Genomic DNA, 16,054 nt, shown 5'->3' with positions numbered 1-16,054 from the left:
ATAATTCTTCAACTGGCAACCAAAATCAAGAATGCATTCATGTAGTCAAAAATTTTACCGCACAAAAGTGATGACTAAATAGTAATATTAATACAACTATACTGAGAAAAACATGGTTTTCACAGTCTCAGCAGAAACCCCAAACCAAAACAGAGGTTGACTTCAGAATTTTGAATGAAGAAGGCCCATGAATTTGGGAAATAAATGTCATTTTCGTTATAGAGATATATGCAACTAAACCATCAAATTCTTGTCCCAACTATCTGGCATGGGATCCTTATTTGCCAAGCATTCCTATTCAAGCCTTTCTTTGATGTTCTTTCAAGAAGAACTTTAAAACATGTCCTTTATTTTTATTGAGTTTAACACAAGGACTCCAACAACCCAAACCGCTCACCCAGTTCACCCAGTACAGAACCAGGTCTGAACCAAGCAAAACCAAGTTTTGCACAAGTTTGATAAGGGAACCAGTCCATACCGGTTTGGTTCGCCCGTTATCAACCCATACCACCCGATTTCAAGCCATATCATGATAAAAAATGAGAAAAAAAGGTCTGAGAGCTATCTCGGTACAAGATGCATACTGTACCATACCGAACATACCATATCGAACTGGTGATGTACTAGCAAGATACACGATACTGAAACTGCGGACCTTTGTTTTACATCTTGCTTGCTAATATAACATTAACCCTCCACCTTCTTCATCCAAAGATAGGACCAACAGTAGCAGCGATTACATATATGGCATCTTGTAAAACTACTTTATCATTTTCTCATTTCTTTGAGATCTATTAAGCATCATGTCAAAATTAAGCAAAAGATTTGCAACAGAAGATTTTTGGAACCATCTTGAATTTAGATTTAAGAGAAGCCTATAGAAATACATTTGTTTCCATATTTTCCTACCCTACAGCAACATAGATATTCAGATAGCGATGCATCAGATTGTCACTAAAAAAAAGAACAGAATATTATACTCTAACATAGCATGAAACACAATCGGCATTTTCTTCAATTTAAATAAAAATTATTATTTAGATCATTTCAGCATGAAAAATTGCTGAAAACAATGCAGTCGAATGCCCTAACCAGTAACAAGTTTTATGGTTTCAACGTTTTGCCCAAAACTTTGAAATTGAAACCAAAACCTTTGAGTTTCACCTTGGGCTGCAACTGAGCTTATATTTATTGAGTCTAGATCTGATCAAGTCAGCATTGATCCTATTTTCAAGCCTGAATTTTAGGATCGAGCATCATTAGTTTACTATTTATTGAGCCTAATTTGAGTTTATTCTTGAATGGAGCTAAATACAAGCCTAGCCGATGAGCTTGATAGTTACAATCAACCTGAAACTAATTCAAGCTTAGAATCAAGCTCGGTTCAAACTTGAATTGAAGCTTTCTCCAGCTTGAACTAACATTTAACTGACTCAAATAATCAAGGTTAGAAGACAATTAACATTTTATAGCAAAACGTGAAGCTAGAAAATTATTGAATATATTATGAAATAAATTATCATGACATAAAACATGATAATTTTGTAACTAAGCATCAATTAAAATTTTTTTGCACATGCATTACTGGAACTGAGGATAGCAGAAAACAGTAATTGTTGTAAGTTAAATTTACTATAATTGTGAAAATGCAATAAAGAGCAAGGAGAGAAAGAAACATGATTTTTCTATAAGAAGCCATTACATAAATGAATACCTTGTCATAGTGTTTTTGGCATGCGTGTTATTTTATTCTCGATCCCAATATTGACATATTTTATATCCTGACTCACAAGCCAATCACGCTGAAAGTAATTCAAGCGTGGAATCAAGGTCGGTTCAAACTTGAATTGAAGCTTTCTCCAGCTTGAACTAACATTTAATTGACTCAAAGAATCAAGCTTAGAAGACAAATAACATTTTATCACAAAACTTAAATTTAGAAAATTATTAAATATGTTATGAAATATATTATCATGCCATAAAACATAGTATTTTGTAACTAAGCCATCAATGGCAATTTTTGTATGATAGTGTATATATTTATACTACTTTTCTGACATATGCTGCACATGCATTGCTGGAATTCAGGATAGCAGGAAAACTTTAGTGTTACAAGTTGATTTACTAAAATTGTGAAAATGCAACAGAATAAGGAGGAAAAAACACATAATTTTTCTATAAGAAGTCATGGTACATAATAAATACCTTGGCATGTGTCTTATTATATTCTTGATCCACAATATTTGCATATTTTATATCCAAACTCACAAGGACATTAGATTCATAATATAAACACTAGACAAGCATTCCCAAGACACATCTAAGATCTAACATATTGTATATAGGAAACTAATGCAAAAATACTTCACATATGAATGCCTCCCCAAATATTGTTACGGGTCACAATATCTTTTGGGTATGGATTCCATTAAATAAGGAATCCTTGATGGAATAAATTCTCATCACATATCAAAGCCAGAAAATGACATTTATAATTCCTGGGTTTTGGTAAGTACATTAGTCTTCTAAACAAAAATCAAACAACAACATATGACATTGCAACCATTGGATATCCTACACAGTGAATCTTAAATAAAGGCATCTCCATGCAAACTTCCTGGTTGATCTTTCTTAAGCATCTGGCAAGAATTGAACAATGAAATTAATCATAATATAGAAAAGCTCTTGGACTTGTCTTTAAAATAAAGATGAACTACTTTCACCGATGCTTTCAAGATATTTTGTTTCGATTCATTCAAACCTCATCTAACCGTTTACTCAGTATCTCCATTCCAATTTGAAGTTGATTTCCATATCAGTTACAGAAAATCAAAAGATCCGGATTCAAGATCTATGCCAAAAGTTTGATATGAAATTCCACCGCTTATCATTCTTCTAGCATTTTCAAGTGTTTCTAATCATTCTTCATTAATCATAATAGATTGTAAATTATAGACTATAAATTCCACAAGCTGTTTGCACATCATCATAAATATTAATTAAGAACACAGTTAATCTCAAGTAATTGACACATATTGTCTGAGAGCATTATTGCAGCAGGAACCAAATCATGCATTTCAAACTCACAAACATTCAGAGCTAGAGAATCATACAGAATCTTACATGATAATCTGGTGTCCTAGAATACCATACTATGGGGGAAAGAAACTTTCACATCAATGAGCAAGATATCTTGAAGGAAAAAAAGCAGGGAAGGATGGGAAGGAGAAAAATAAGAGGACAATGCACAACAACCACATACAGGGAAAGAGAACAGAGAAGGAAAAAAGGAGGTGGATAAGGAGACTCTTATGATAATTATTCATAGGTTAAATCTTGTTTGCATCACAGGGAACAGTACGGATTATTAACTACAACATTCAACAAGTGACACAAATTCCCTGAAATGTTATCATAACATTTAATACCTCTACAAACAAGAAGCAATACTAAACATTTTCGCAGCACTACCAACAGAATCCACCTGCCAAACATCATCCAAAAGCATTCATCCTTGCCAACAACCTTGTATAAAAAGAGAATGGCATATATTCTTAAATACAAGGCCAGTACTTAAGAGCTTATTCTGCTTGTGAAACTCTGTTTTCATATATTTTTAAAAATGCTACCAATTAGGTGACAGCGCTGCTTTATGAGAAGGATGTAATTCACTTTAGTAACCAAAAAATGTTTCAAAAATAAAAAAGGATCGCAATCTAAACGTATGAAAAAAAAAGGCTATTTTGAGTATGCATTTCTTCAAATAAGTATTTAAAATTTTTGGCAATAAAGTAACCAGGTACAGATACCGGACATAAGGTTTGATCACAAAAACAAACCATCTATAGAAATAGAGGATAATAATTCCTTCAAACAGTCACAAGGCATGTTGTGGTTCTTAAAAATTAATAAGACAGATAAAGAGACCTTATGCTGGCGTAGAACACAAACCAACCCTTAAACCATCGGTAGTCTGTGGGGGACATGCCGATTTATGCCAGTCATAGATGGCGAAGGGGAAAGGGTAGTAAGGGTGTCTGAAGGGCTGTGGAGGAGAAAGGCGATGCAATGGCTGTGTGGTTGTCAAGGTGCTTAATGGGAAAAAGGCAGCCTCTAGACCAATGAAGCATCCGGCGAGATTAAATTGAGCAGCGCGAGTTGTCATAGGTTGCTACAGGGAACTAAAAAAAAAGAAGCAAAGAGAATGACGGGAAGCCCGATCCTCCATCATCCGAATGGCCATCGTCACCTTCGCTTACAGCGACTGCATCACAATGGGCCATCGTACCACCATCCGCTATCTCAAGTCCGTCATCTAAGCCCAGTTGGGAGTCCCACGTCACCCTATGCCACGAGCCCTCAGACAGGATGAGGTTAATAGCGGAGACCAAAGGGTGTCCAAGGGGTAAGGTAAACAAGAGGCCAAGGGCAGAAACAAAGGCGGCAGCGGCATTAGATTCGAGATGAGATTGGAGGAGGTTGTTGATACAATGGGGCAGGGCAGTGATCGGAGAAGGGATAAGGAGGGCGAAGGAGGAGGGTGTGAGAGAGAGCGTATTCTAACCGACTTTTTTAACCTTCTAAAATTATCCTATTCCTCCCCATTCCCATCTTTTACAAGTCTAACCAGGTTCATTGATAGATCTCATGGATTTCATTTAAACAGGAAAAGAAATTTGCGGAAAAATTAAGGGCAAAACAGGAACGTAAAAAAGTTGGATGAAGCTGCTGAAATATTAGCAGTAGATACACAGAATATATAATCACATACATAAATATCATATTACTTATACTGTATTGTATTGTATTATACTGTATGTACAAGCCTTATCAAGCTGACTGATCAGTTGAGTACATTTCAGGCTTAGAAATCAATTTGAGTCTGGGAACCAGGCCCAAGCTTGATTCAAGCTTAGTATAAGCTGAACTCAAGATTCTCAGACCAATTGACAACCTTAGTTTTACCTAGAGCCAAACAAAAATTAGGGTGGATCAGTGACGCAGTTTCAGCTTAAACTAAATTATGTAAATGCAGCATGGATTGAAGTATAAAATCACTCTGTCAAGGTATTGGTATGAATACACTCCTAAGTACCATCACATGCTGACACACGATATTATGTCTCAATTTGGCAGTTTCAGCACACCAACAGGCATACCAAGTTTTGGTACAGTATAGTACCATTCTGCCTAAGGTGCAAGGGACTTCCAATTCCATCCTTGGTCCCTCATGTCATTGAGGCACTCAAAAAGGACATGGCTCATTTGAGCGCCAAGGCATCAAAAGGAACACGTTGATGACTTTGTCTCGTTTGTGTGTATGCCATGGTGGATGACCGCAAGTGTGTCATGAGCCATGATGATTGTCATTTTGTGTAAATGTATTTTGTGTGCATCTATGTTTGTGTGATTACTTGAGGGCATGACAGATTATTTTTGTATGTAGATTTCGTGTACGGTGTTTTTTTTTCTATTGTCAAATGTGTTTAGCATCATAAATTCATATTGTAAAATACATACATATATAGAGATATAGATACTTATTTAAGTCATAAAATGATTGAAGCAAACCAATTTATAAACAAACAAATTCAAGGTTGAGAGTCATTAGGTTTTGGTCGAATAGGGTGTCATATATTAGAGTTCTGAATATTAGAACAACATAATTACATAAAGCTATTTTAGAAATGTGGAAATCTTCACATGGAAGAAATGTGAAGATTTTATTGTCATCTTAAGGATAAATTATGAATACATATATACATATATTAAGTTATAATAATGTGTATAAATATGTATATGTACATATATACATACTGACAAAGGACCATCTAATAAGAAATTTAGACACAGTTCAGTAGGCACAAATTAGAAATTAGAAAATTTTATTTTATTTGGAAATTAGGAAATTTTATTTTTATATGGACTCTAAGGACTAGAATTTTCTAAAGACTCCAGTTTTTTATTTCTATGCAGACTCTTGTTAGGGTTTTGGGTCTATATAAACCCATTGATATGTAATTGAGAACACAATTTGCATTATTGAGATTTGAGAAAACAAAATATTGAGTTGCCCTCTCCCTTTGCCTTCTTCTCTTCCCTTCCCTCCTCTTCTTCTTTGTTTTCTCCTCTCTCCTTCTCCTGTCCTGTATCACATACATATTGCCTAGATTTGTGCCTTGTGCCTAGGTACAAAAAGACCTTGGAGCCGCCCGGGGCATTTAATAACTTCATGTATGTGAACTATCTACACTAATTTTGTATCATCACGTATTTCTTTCTACATGGAAGTATTTCCTCCAAATTAAACGTAGATTTTATGGTTTTGACAGGATTTGGAGTTGCAAGATTAGATTTCAATACATTAGGTTTGAAAGGTATTTAGATTGTGTAAAGTTAAATTGACATTGATTAGTAAATTGAAATTTTACTCATCAGATATTACTATTTGAATGTTATATTTTTTAGAAACATAATATTTTGATTGTCTTAGTGAAAAATCAGATGAAAATACATCCAAAGGCTCGAATCCAATGCACATATCTTGACTTATTTTTATTTCCTTTTTGGCAAATTTAAATTATTTTTTTTTTGATTTTATCTAATCTTCAATTGAATTTACCAATTGGAGCCAAAACCACATAAGTAAATCTCATTTTTTTCTAAACTAAAATCGAAACTGACTTTTCAAAGGTCGTTCAAAATGATATTTGTTTATCTTCTTGGCTGGTTTTATTGTTCCATTTTGCTCAATTTGAACAAGTTTCTGACAGTTAAAAATTGTTGGGAATAATACAGCTGAAACTAGAATCAAGACTTTCGAGACCGCCAAATCTATTTTTTTTTAAAAAAAAAAAAAAATCATTGGTGGTCAATAAGAAGCCAAAGATGAAATTAAGCTTTTAAGTGTTGAACAATAAGGATGAAAGATGATGGTAACTATTGTTGTACTACTCACCAAAAGGATGAAAGACAGTTTCATTTACTTAGAAGTTATGAGAAGATAAAGTTTAAGCGAGCTCATATAGGAACAAGTTAATATCATTTGCTTCAATCTTCACTATCTGGTTAAAACCAGAAAGGCTGGATAACCACTACGGGCATTTGCATTCAAAAGGAACTCAAGCCTAAGAAAGTATGCAACCAAGGACAGGTGCAGTCAAACTATGCGCCCATTTGCATTCACTCAAACAATGTTCACATGCACAACCACTATGGACCTTTTGCATTCACTCAAACAATATTCACATGCACAACCACAGTAGTGTAAACCACGAACAACAATACAAGTACAGATACGACATGATATGGATCTCGCCAAGAAGACAAATCATTGTAAAGTATGATACAATATGGTTAAGATGGGCTAATAAATAAATATATATTATTAAAATAACTGTCCATGCTTTACATGATAGCATTGACATCCTCAAACTCTATCATTTAGTCATCATTCAAATTAATGAACTATAATCCATATTCCATATAATAATATGAACATTACAAACATCAAAATAATTGTTCATCATTAAAAGGCCAATATTTATAAAGAAAAAAACAAAAGTAAACCCTCCACCTCATCCTTTTGAGGCCCTGAGGTAATCATTTAGGCATATCCAAGAAGTATCCTAGGGGTATCCAAGTCGCATCCTGAACCTTCTTTGAATTTTAAAAAAGGATACTCAAAATAAGTATTCAACATGCATCCATGAAGTATTGGTATATAAAATGTATTTATTTTGGACACAATGTAGAATTTGAAGTATCCATGCTTTCTAGCTGCAATATATAGCCCAAAAGCATTCCAATTGTTTCCTGAGCAAGGTACTCTCATATACAACCCATGAGACATGATTAAAAGCATTTAATACCAACTTAGTTAAATTGTGATTCAAAGTGACATGCCTTAAGCAAGAGCACCGTGCTTTTCTACAAACTAGGAATGCAAAAACTCAGGCTTGAGATAACAGTCAAGCTCAGCTCGTTCTATAAATAAGTAAAGCTCAAGAGACCAAGTTGCTTTCAAGCCAAACTCGAGTTGTTCTGAACATCTTGTTTAAAGAATTCTGCAAGAGCAAAAGATCCCACAAGGCTTCACATGTGTAAGCTTTTAGCTTATTCCACAGTTAGATCTCAAGGACATGATTAAGACATACTCAAGGTTTTCAATACTAGTACTGAACTCTATACCATTTTCCTAGTGGAACAGTATGATATTAGTATAGTGTCAGTATTGATGGTATATACAAAAACTAACAGCACTAAAAAGAGTGAAAAGCCATTGGTACTGACCAGTACAGTCTGCATGGTACCGATACATATAGTTTAACATCCCAGCCCCAGTACCAATGCCAATCCCACATCGGAACGGTATGTACTGATAGTAGCATCCAGTTCTGAAGATTTTTGAATCCACGAACATACTTTCTTAAAATTATGTTATTATTTAATAAATAATAACTGAATAATATGTGATATTAATTATTTGTCTATTCAAAATTTGAGCTTAATCCAAGCAAACAAGGTAGGCAAAGCTCAAGCATGGCTTGTCTACTAATCAAGTGAGCCATTCTCGCAAAATTCTGAGTCAAGCACAAGCTGTTCAAGAACAGCCTCTCTACTTTGGCACACCTAGGGTGTGCATGATAGGGCAGAATCACCTTTTTGCAGTACTCCCCCACTGAAGTTGCATCTCAAGAGAAATCTTGGTGGCAAGATAGCAAGCAAAGGACTAAAAACACCTAGCGCACCCTTAAACATGCAGCTCATGTGAGAAAAGCAATGTGTGGTAACAATAAATTATTCATGAGATTTAGGTTTTAGGCCCACATTAAGCTTTTGGCAAAGTGACTTAGCAAAATACCACCATATCAAGACAAGAATTTCAGCTAAACTCGGACTGAATCATTTTACAACCATATACCCCTACCCCAAAATAACTTATAACTAGAAAGAAAGCATCTCCAAGGCTAAATAACCCTTTCTAATAACAAGAGTATTAACTTTTAGCTAGTTATGGCATACAAATTGGAAAAGGAAATGACTGGTTGAAGAGAAGGAAAATAAAACAAAATTAAATTGTGAATGTTTCAACTTTCAATTTCTGGTTTTGAATCTTTACCTTTATAACAGAATTTGAATTAAGTGCCACCAAATCATATAATAAATATCTTCTCTTCAGTCCTGTATCAGGTAGTGTGTCGATAATCATTTCCCCATCAATCAAAGTCAGGTTATGAAAACCCTTGCACATGATAATAAAAGCAGGTTACATTGTGCAAACAAGTCAGAACAAGTATGCTACTAAAAAGTACGGCATAACTTATTCTAGAATCGACATTTTGTACATACTAACCTCATTCACATTCTTCAGAGGAAAACGCATTTGAACCCTTCGAAAGCAAAAATTTCGGTCAATTAAGTAACAGCCATGTGTGGTAATAAGCATCATATACCGGGTCCCATCAGCTTTCCACGTAGCATAATAATACCGCTGTCTTAATAATTGCAGATTGTCCCTGCAAAGATAATGTTGATTAAGTATGAACTGAAAATAAAAATCATGATTAAGCATAGAGCAATGAATGCACAATAAATAATCAATTCAGCCAACCAAATTTAATATATATAGTATTTTATATTAATGCGTTCATTGTTCTAACTGATGCAGATGCCTCTTGGACTGACTGATATGCAGTGAAGACCTCAGACGAACAGCATGAATTTGCAGCACTTTATGCAAATTCAGCTTAATCATCTGTCTTGAGAAGTTGTCACCCTTTGAAATTTCACAGGTGATTTTAGAAGCCAAGTTTTCCAACTGTGCAGCAATGAGTTTTAGGTGAGAAAATGTTTAGGGTTTTCAGAAGTAAATATATAAGAAATCCAAAAAATCTATTCAGAATTCATAAGGGATGACATGTCGTGTTTCTTATAGATGAGTAAAATCGTGTTTCTTATAGATGAGTAAAATCGTGATTCTTATAGATGAGTAAAATCAAATTCAAATTTACTTACCATCCAAACTTAAGGAGAGAGATAATCAGCTCCAAGTGAAGGTAACAAAGGCAATAATAAGCCACAAAGCAAGCAGAAAATCAGAAACAAAATTTAAAGAAGAAAATAGAGAGAGAGAGAAAAAAAAGTTGGACACTCTAATCAAGAGTTAAGAAGATTTGTGACCTTCTGAAGAGGAATATAATGAACCAACATTTGACTGGCAGGTAGATGCTACTTCACAGGAAACCAGAACTAAACTCAACCCCAGAACACATTCTGTTTTGCTCAAAGTACAGTCCCCCTCCACACACACACACCCCACCCCTTCTTTGAAAAAAAAAAGTCCCATGCAATGACTCTTCTGTGCTCGCCTTTATACCTCATATTACCTTCCTGGATGGTAACTAGTGCAGTATGCAAAATGTGTTTGAACTAAGACATCATTTCTTAATTTCTCTTGAGCAAAATAGACAGAAAAACAGATATTGGCTTTAAATTATCCAGTGTTAAAAATCACATGTCTGCAATATCATAAGCAAAGATTCCCAGGCTATTTCCCATAGGGAATTAAAAGTGGCAAACACTTCTAAAATCATTTCGACAAAGTTTGCTGTCCACCAAAGCACTCTACATCATGCACACCCTCACCACCCGATGGCCTATACCGTGCATCCATGACCTCTCCAACAGCCCCCACCACCAGCAGCTTTCCCCTTCTACCATTCACAATCCAGGGTCCTAAGCCACTTCCCCTCACCCACCAGCCTACAGCCTATGCACCATCATCATCATCATGCCCCCAATACTCTGCAAGCCTCCCCCGTTTTCATTAGATTTTCTATTTTTAACATAATATTTATTTCTCCATATTTATTCCATTTTAACATCCATAATTTGATTGGATGACCCAACAGTTGAACTGCAAACCTGGTGACCTGACCAAACCCTAGATCAGGTCAATGTCTGATCCAAGTCTAATAGAATTCAACTGAAAAACTCCATCTACAAACCCTAGGCACATAAAGCTACCACATGCTATTCAGATGGAGCTTCCAAAAGAAGAAAAGTCTTTAAAAATATATCAGGGGAAAACTAAATGTGTAAGAAAACTACATTGTTTATGCCCAATTAGAGCAGCTCCTCTGGCTTAGACAATAATTATTTATCCTTTATATCTTTATTACTTATAACCAAGGTTTTCCATCTCAATACTGGACCCCGTAACAATACCATCTTGGTACAGCGTTGATATGCCCAATACATGTGCCGGCTCGGCATATTGATATGCGGTACACTCCCTACTAAGTACTGGCATAGTATGGTAAGCCCAGTACCGACCGGTATAGCGTACCATAGTTATCACAATATTCAATATTTCAATTTATATACTCTCTTATCTTAGTCTGAAAGCTTACTACTTGTATTGTCTATTAGATTCTAATGAATTTATTATTGTCCTTAGATAAATCATAACACTCTTATAAATTTTCAAAACTAAGTACGATCTTCAATTTATCAACTAGTTTGCCATAGCCTGTGCTTTTATTGATAAATCAAATGATCGGGCAAATTTTTTTTTTCGACTACAAACCTAAACAGCCGATTTTCAAAATAGGGGTCTTGGCAGCCCTTGGCACCTTAATACACAGGCGTCAAGAAAAATAGCTGCAACAATGAATCATATACATGCAAATTAAGATGGCTTCTTGCATAAACATTAAGCTAGGAAAGATCCAAGTGAGGAAAAGATCAGGAGATGCCCAAGGTCTCAGAGGTGATACCTTCTGAAGATAACCTATTACATTGGTTTTAGCAAGGTTTGTAAAGTTCATGAAAATTATAAACATGAATACAAAGATACAAACCAAGAATAGAACAAGGTATCGATTTTAAAATGACTACAAAAAGGATTATATGGTCATCAAAAATACATAAACCACAACTACTCTTGGCTATGTATTCAATATTAGTGAGAGGATTTTGATTTGAAAGAAGAAATATACCTGTTGAGAGAAACAGGGTGTGATCCTGGAAATCGTGCATTTCCCCTTACCTATAGACCAAATATATATAAGTGTAAGAGATAATCCATCAAGATTGATAGTAAAACGCAAACTCCTAGAAAAATTTAACTAATATGCACTGGTTAGAAGTGTGAAATAAAAATACTTAAACCATATTGTAAAAAATACTTAATATTGCATAACATTGCATTAAATTTAATGGATTGCACTACCTTCTAAGTGAATGAATTGTAAAGTACAATTATTTTAGGTAAACAACATATTATGTGTGTATCATAATGTCAAAGTCATGCTATAGGATTAAGCTAGCATTTGCAACAGTTCAAAACTTAAGAATTTACAAAACAATTTGGGAGAAATTGGAGATACGAGAAATGGTGTTTAACAAATATTGCAAACACCTTGATGAAGGTTCGCAATCTCGTTATCAGACCCTATACCAATACCGTGATGATAAAGTGTCGATACGCTGGATATAGGGATTAGTTCAGCAATACTGAGACTCAGTGTGCCCCCCATATGAAGTCTTGGTTTGGAAACGGTACAATATATTATACTTGGTATGAGATGATACGCACCGGTACCGCGAACCTTTCTTGATGGAAAAGACAAGAATGAAAAAGTTCAGAATAAACCCAGAATATATTCACAAAAACTCTCAAACTATTCTAAAAAATTAACAATAAAAACTCCAAAAGAAATGCTTTCTAGAAAACTGTAAATGAAGACTTCATAAAACTTGCAGTATTATTCACAGATTCAGATTTCAGACAGTTATCACACTATGGTATGTTAAATGGTGAACATGATATACAAATGTAGCAACTTCAAATGGACAATTAATTAAGTGTAGTATTTGAGAGATAGAAGAGAGGTAATAGATTCCATACTGAAGGAGTTAAATCAAGCAACTGGTAACAAATCAGACGCAGAGAGTCTTGCTGGTCGTATGGTATTGCATCCCCCAAGACATCATCATTTGTTATAATTTTGTTTTCCATATGCTCCTGCCAGTATCATAGGATTCCCAAAGTCAGACAACTTACCCAAGATAACTAATAATAATTAGAGCTGCAATTAGATAAATGTTAACACAAGTCAGAGAATCAGGATAAAAGAAATGGAGCTCATGACAATTGACGTTAGGGATCGCACCTGATTAAGAAGTGCTTTAAGCAAGAAAGATCGAAGAGAGTGAAGAATTAAACAGGACAGAATATAAGAAGAGGAAAAGAAGAAAAAAGAGGCTTGCAGCTACTTCTATCCCGAAATAAATTCATGTACTGATTTTCCAGCAACATACAAGTCTCTTTTAATAGCCAGACCACCTTCCAAAATAATTAAAAGAACATATGATCACACCCAGCTAATTCTAGTTGAACCCCTCCCTTGGAACCCAGTCAGGACTCCTAAAACAGAAGATAGCCAAATCATTTCAATTTTAGGAGGACCAACAGGCTGTTTTAGTTCCCCCAAGTTTGGCTCCTACTAGGACTCTTAAAACTAATTAAATTGGCACACATTGGGTGCCTAATTGCAGCCCATATTGACAGACAAAAGACTCTGAAATAATCCATGACGATTAGCAAAACAAATCCTACCACAACCTGAAAATATTAAAGCAGGCATCAATTTTTTATAAGGTACAGCATTTTATTCTAGATTCTGGACTAAATTAAGGAAGATAAGAACAAATGAGACCAAGTGTTACTTTCTGAAGCGAAAGAAATATAGCATCAAAGAACACACACTTCAAATAAAAGAAGCTAATGAGTAATCAGAAAAGTTGCTCGAACATTACTAAACTCTATTCCCTCGCCTTTCTTTCACTTCAAAATTGCAATATCTGATCTAAGAACATTAACAAATTGTAATAGCTGTTCTAAGCACATTAACCAATGTCACAGTTCTACTTCAGCAATCTCTAATTTCCTTCACAACATAGGCACATGTTCATCATTTGAAAGTATGTAGCTTCAGATTATTGAATCAGGGAATCATGTCTAGGAACTCTCTGCAAACCAGATAACAGGGAAAAGAGGAAATAATCATGAAGAGATTTATTATTGCATCACAAATTTAGCCCTATTAAAATCTCAAACTTTAAGATGGTTAGCAAAGCTAATTTGCTTCCAATAAATGATATGATTCACGAGATCTGGTGCAATCCTGTGCCACAGGAATCAGGGAGCTACAACAAAAATTTAGAAGCTCAAGCTAATAAATACAGGCAAAAAGGAGGGAAAAAAATTAATTTTAATAAGACAATTAACTTTCCATGGAACACCCACATGTGAAAGAGTTGCAGTATCGCCATCATCATCATCATCCTGCACAGCTACACCATTCAGATCAAGATCAGAAGACCTTTTCCACTCCGGAGTGGGAGGGCAGAACAAATTTTCAGGACTTTCATGGTAAAACATATAAAGTGACTCAATATAATCCTGCTTATATATCCCTGGAGGACGTGCTTGAGCAAATTTATGTAATGCCTGGCCAGTAGCAAAATCAAACATGGTGTTGAGGAAAAATAAGAAGCTAACAAGAGGTAAACCAAGAGGAAGGTTTGGAATATATGAACACAGCATACATCAGAGACATGCCACAGCTGTGAGCGCATGAGGAAATGGATAATCATAAACCCTGTACGATTATGCCCATGAGTACAGTGAACAAGAATATACTTCTTTGAATGCTTTTGGCGGGAGAGAAACTGCATAACCTGAAACGAAAGCATGATGGAAAAATTACATAACCATGTAATAAATTCTTCCAGATAAGATCTTCAAGAGAAAATTTAGCCAAATTAGAGAACATATATAAGCTCCAAAAAAGAAGCAATTATACTATTATCCAATAAATAACAAAACTTAAGATAACAAAAAGAGCAACAATTTGGATATACACAGCTTTGGAAAGCACATCCAAGAACTGAAAAGCATACATCCATGGTCTGCCGTACCGGTCCGCACCGGCCGTACGGGCTGGTACGTACCGGTCCGGCCTGGGACCGGTACCGGATCAGCGTGGAATCCGGTACCGGTATTTTATTGTGGGAGAACCGGTATGGAACCGGTTCGAACCGGTACGGGACAGGTACGGGACGCCACCGGTATGCCGACCGGTACCAATACGGCGGACCTTGCATACATCCATACTAAATTTAGATAAACAATTACAGCTTCTGTTCATAAGCTTTGATAATTGTTGAATTTAGTTATATCATCCAAGTCAAACAACCAATTAGAATGAACCATGAAACCTGTGTGCATGCCCAGAATCTTAAAGACAGGTAATATTCAAGAACGATCATTTAAAAACTCCAAGGAAAACCCCTTCATTAAACCAAGACTTCTGGGGTACAAAGGAAGGCACCAGGCTCTCCAATAATGATGTTGAAGGTTGCCGTTGGCACCAACAGCTGCTGCCTACCTCTGAATTGATCTTTCTCCATTACTTCTGCTTGCAAGCTTCTGTCAGTAGATATATGGGTGGTGGATCTCTTATTAATTATCATAGATCTTGGTTATGGGCACTTCAGATCTTGAGATGGCTTGCTGTATTAGCCAAAATCTATAGTCAGTTATTAGGTTTGTCTGGCCTTTCTTCTTCCTTCCAATACCTGATTCCATTTTCCTAATGTTCTGTTGGAAGCAGTTAGCATCTGAATACATAAACATACCATTTGTCCTTTTTTTTGCAAATTTTATGATTCTATTGTGTAGACTTATTCTGTTTCCATTGTGTTATTTAGTTCTCAAATGCAAAGTTTATAATTCATGAAACTACCAGATAATTTCAATGGCTATCTAATTGGATTAAAAGCTGTTTAAGCAGTCCTCATAAGATGTTAAATAGGTATCCAGCTTATTCGACCTCACTCTTTTAAGATATATGAGAGGCAAGGCCCTCATCATGGATCTTGGTTAAGGGCAGATGTCTTGCTTTATTAGCCAAACTATATAATCTCTCAGTGAGTTCTATCAGGCCATTCTCCTTTCTTCCAATACTTGCTTTTTCTTCTATTG

At 35.3% G+C, this 16,054-nt stretch overlaps 1 protein-coding gene across 3 annotated transcripts in view; it reads right to left on the bottom strand.

Annotated features, from left to right (window-relative positions):
* The window catches only part of LOC103715187 (mRNA-capping enzyme-like), a 36,269-nt gene that overhangs the window by 4,547 nt on the left and 15,668 nt on the right, over positions 1 to 16,054 (bottom strand). For 2 of the 3 annotated variants that reach the window (XM_008802734.4, XM_008802735.4), the window contains exons 7-12: positions 14,617 to 14,748; positions 14,315 to 14,518; positions 12,914 to 13,030; positions 12,003 to 12,052; positions 9,356 to 9,518; positions 9,122 to 9,244 (exon numbers count right to left, since the gene is read on the bottom strand). In XM_008802734.4, the coding sequence (XP_008800956.1) occupies positions 9,122 to 9,244; positions 9,356 to 9,518; positions 12,003 to 12,052; positions 12,914 to 13,030; positions 14,315 to 14,518; positions 14,617 to 14,748 (789 nt within the window). Of the gene's footprint in view, positions 1 to 1,714; positions 1,803 to 9,121; positions 9,245 to 9,355; positions 9,519 to 12,002; positions 12,053 to 12,913; positions 13,031 to 14,314; positions 14,519 to 14,616; positions 14,749 to 16,054 lie in introns of all 3 variants that reach the window. The other variant, XM_026807728.2, reaches the window with a different exon arrangement.

The sequence above is a fragment of the Phoenix dactylifera genome, chromosome 7 (genome assembly GCF_009389715.1).
Source record: "Phoenix dactylifera cultivar Barhee BC4 chromosome 7, palm_55x_up_171113_PBpolish2nd_filt_p, whole genome shotgun sequence".
Taxonomy (NCBI): domain Eukaryota; kingdom Viridiplantae; phylum Streptophyta; class Magnoliopsida; order Arecales; family Arecaceae; genus Phoenix; species Phoenix dactylifera.
This window is presented reverse-complemented; position numbering and strand designations above follow the sequence as displayed.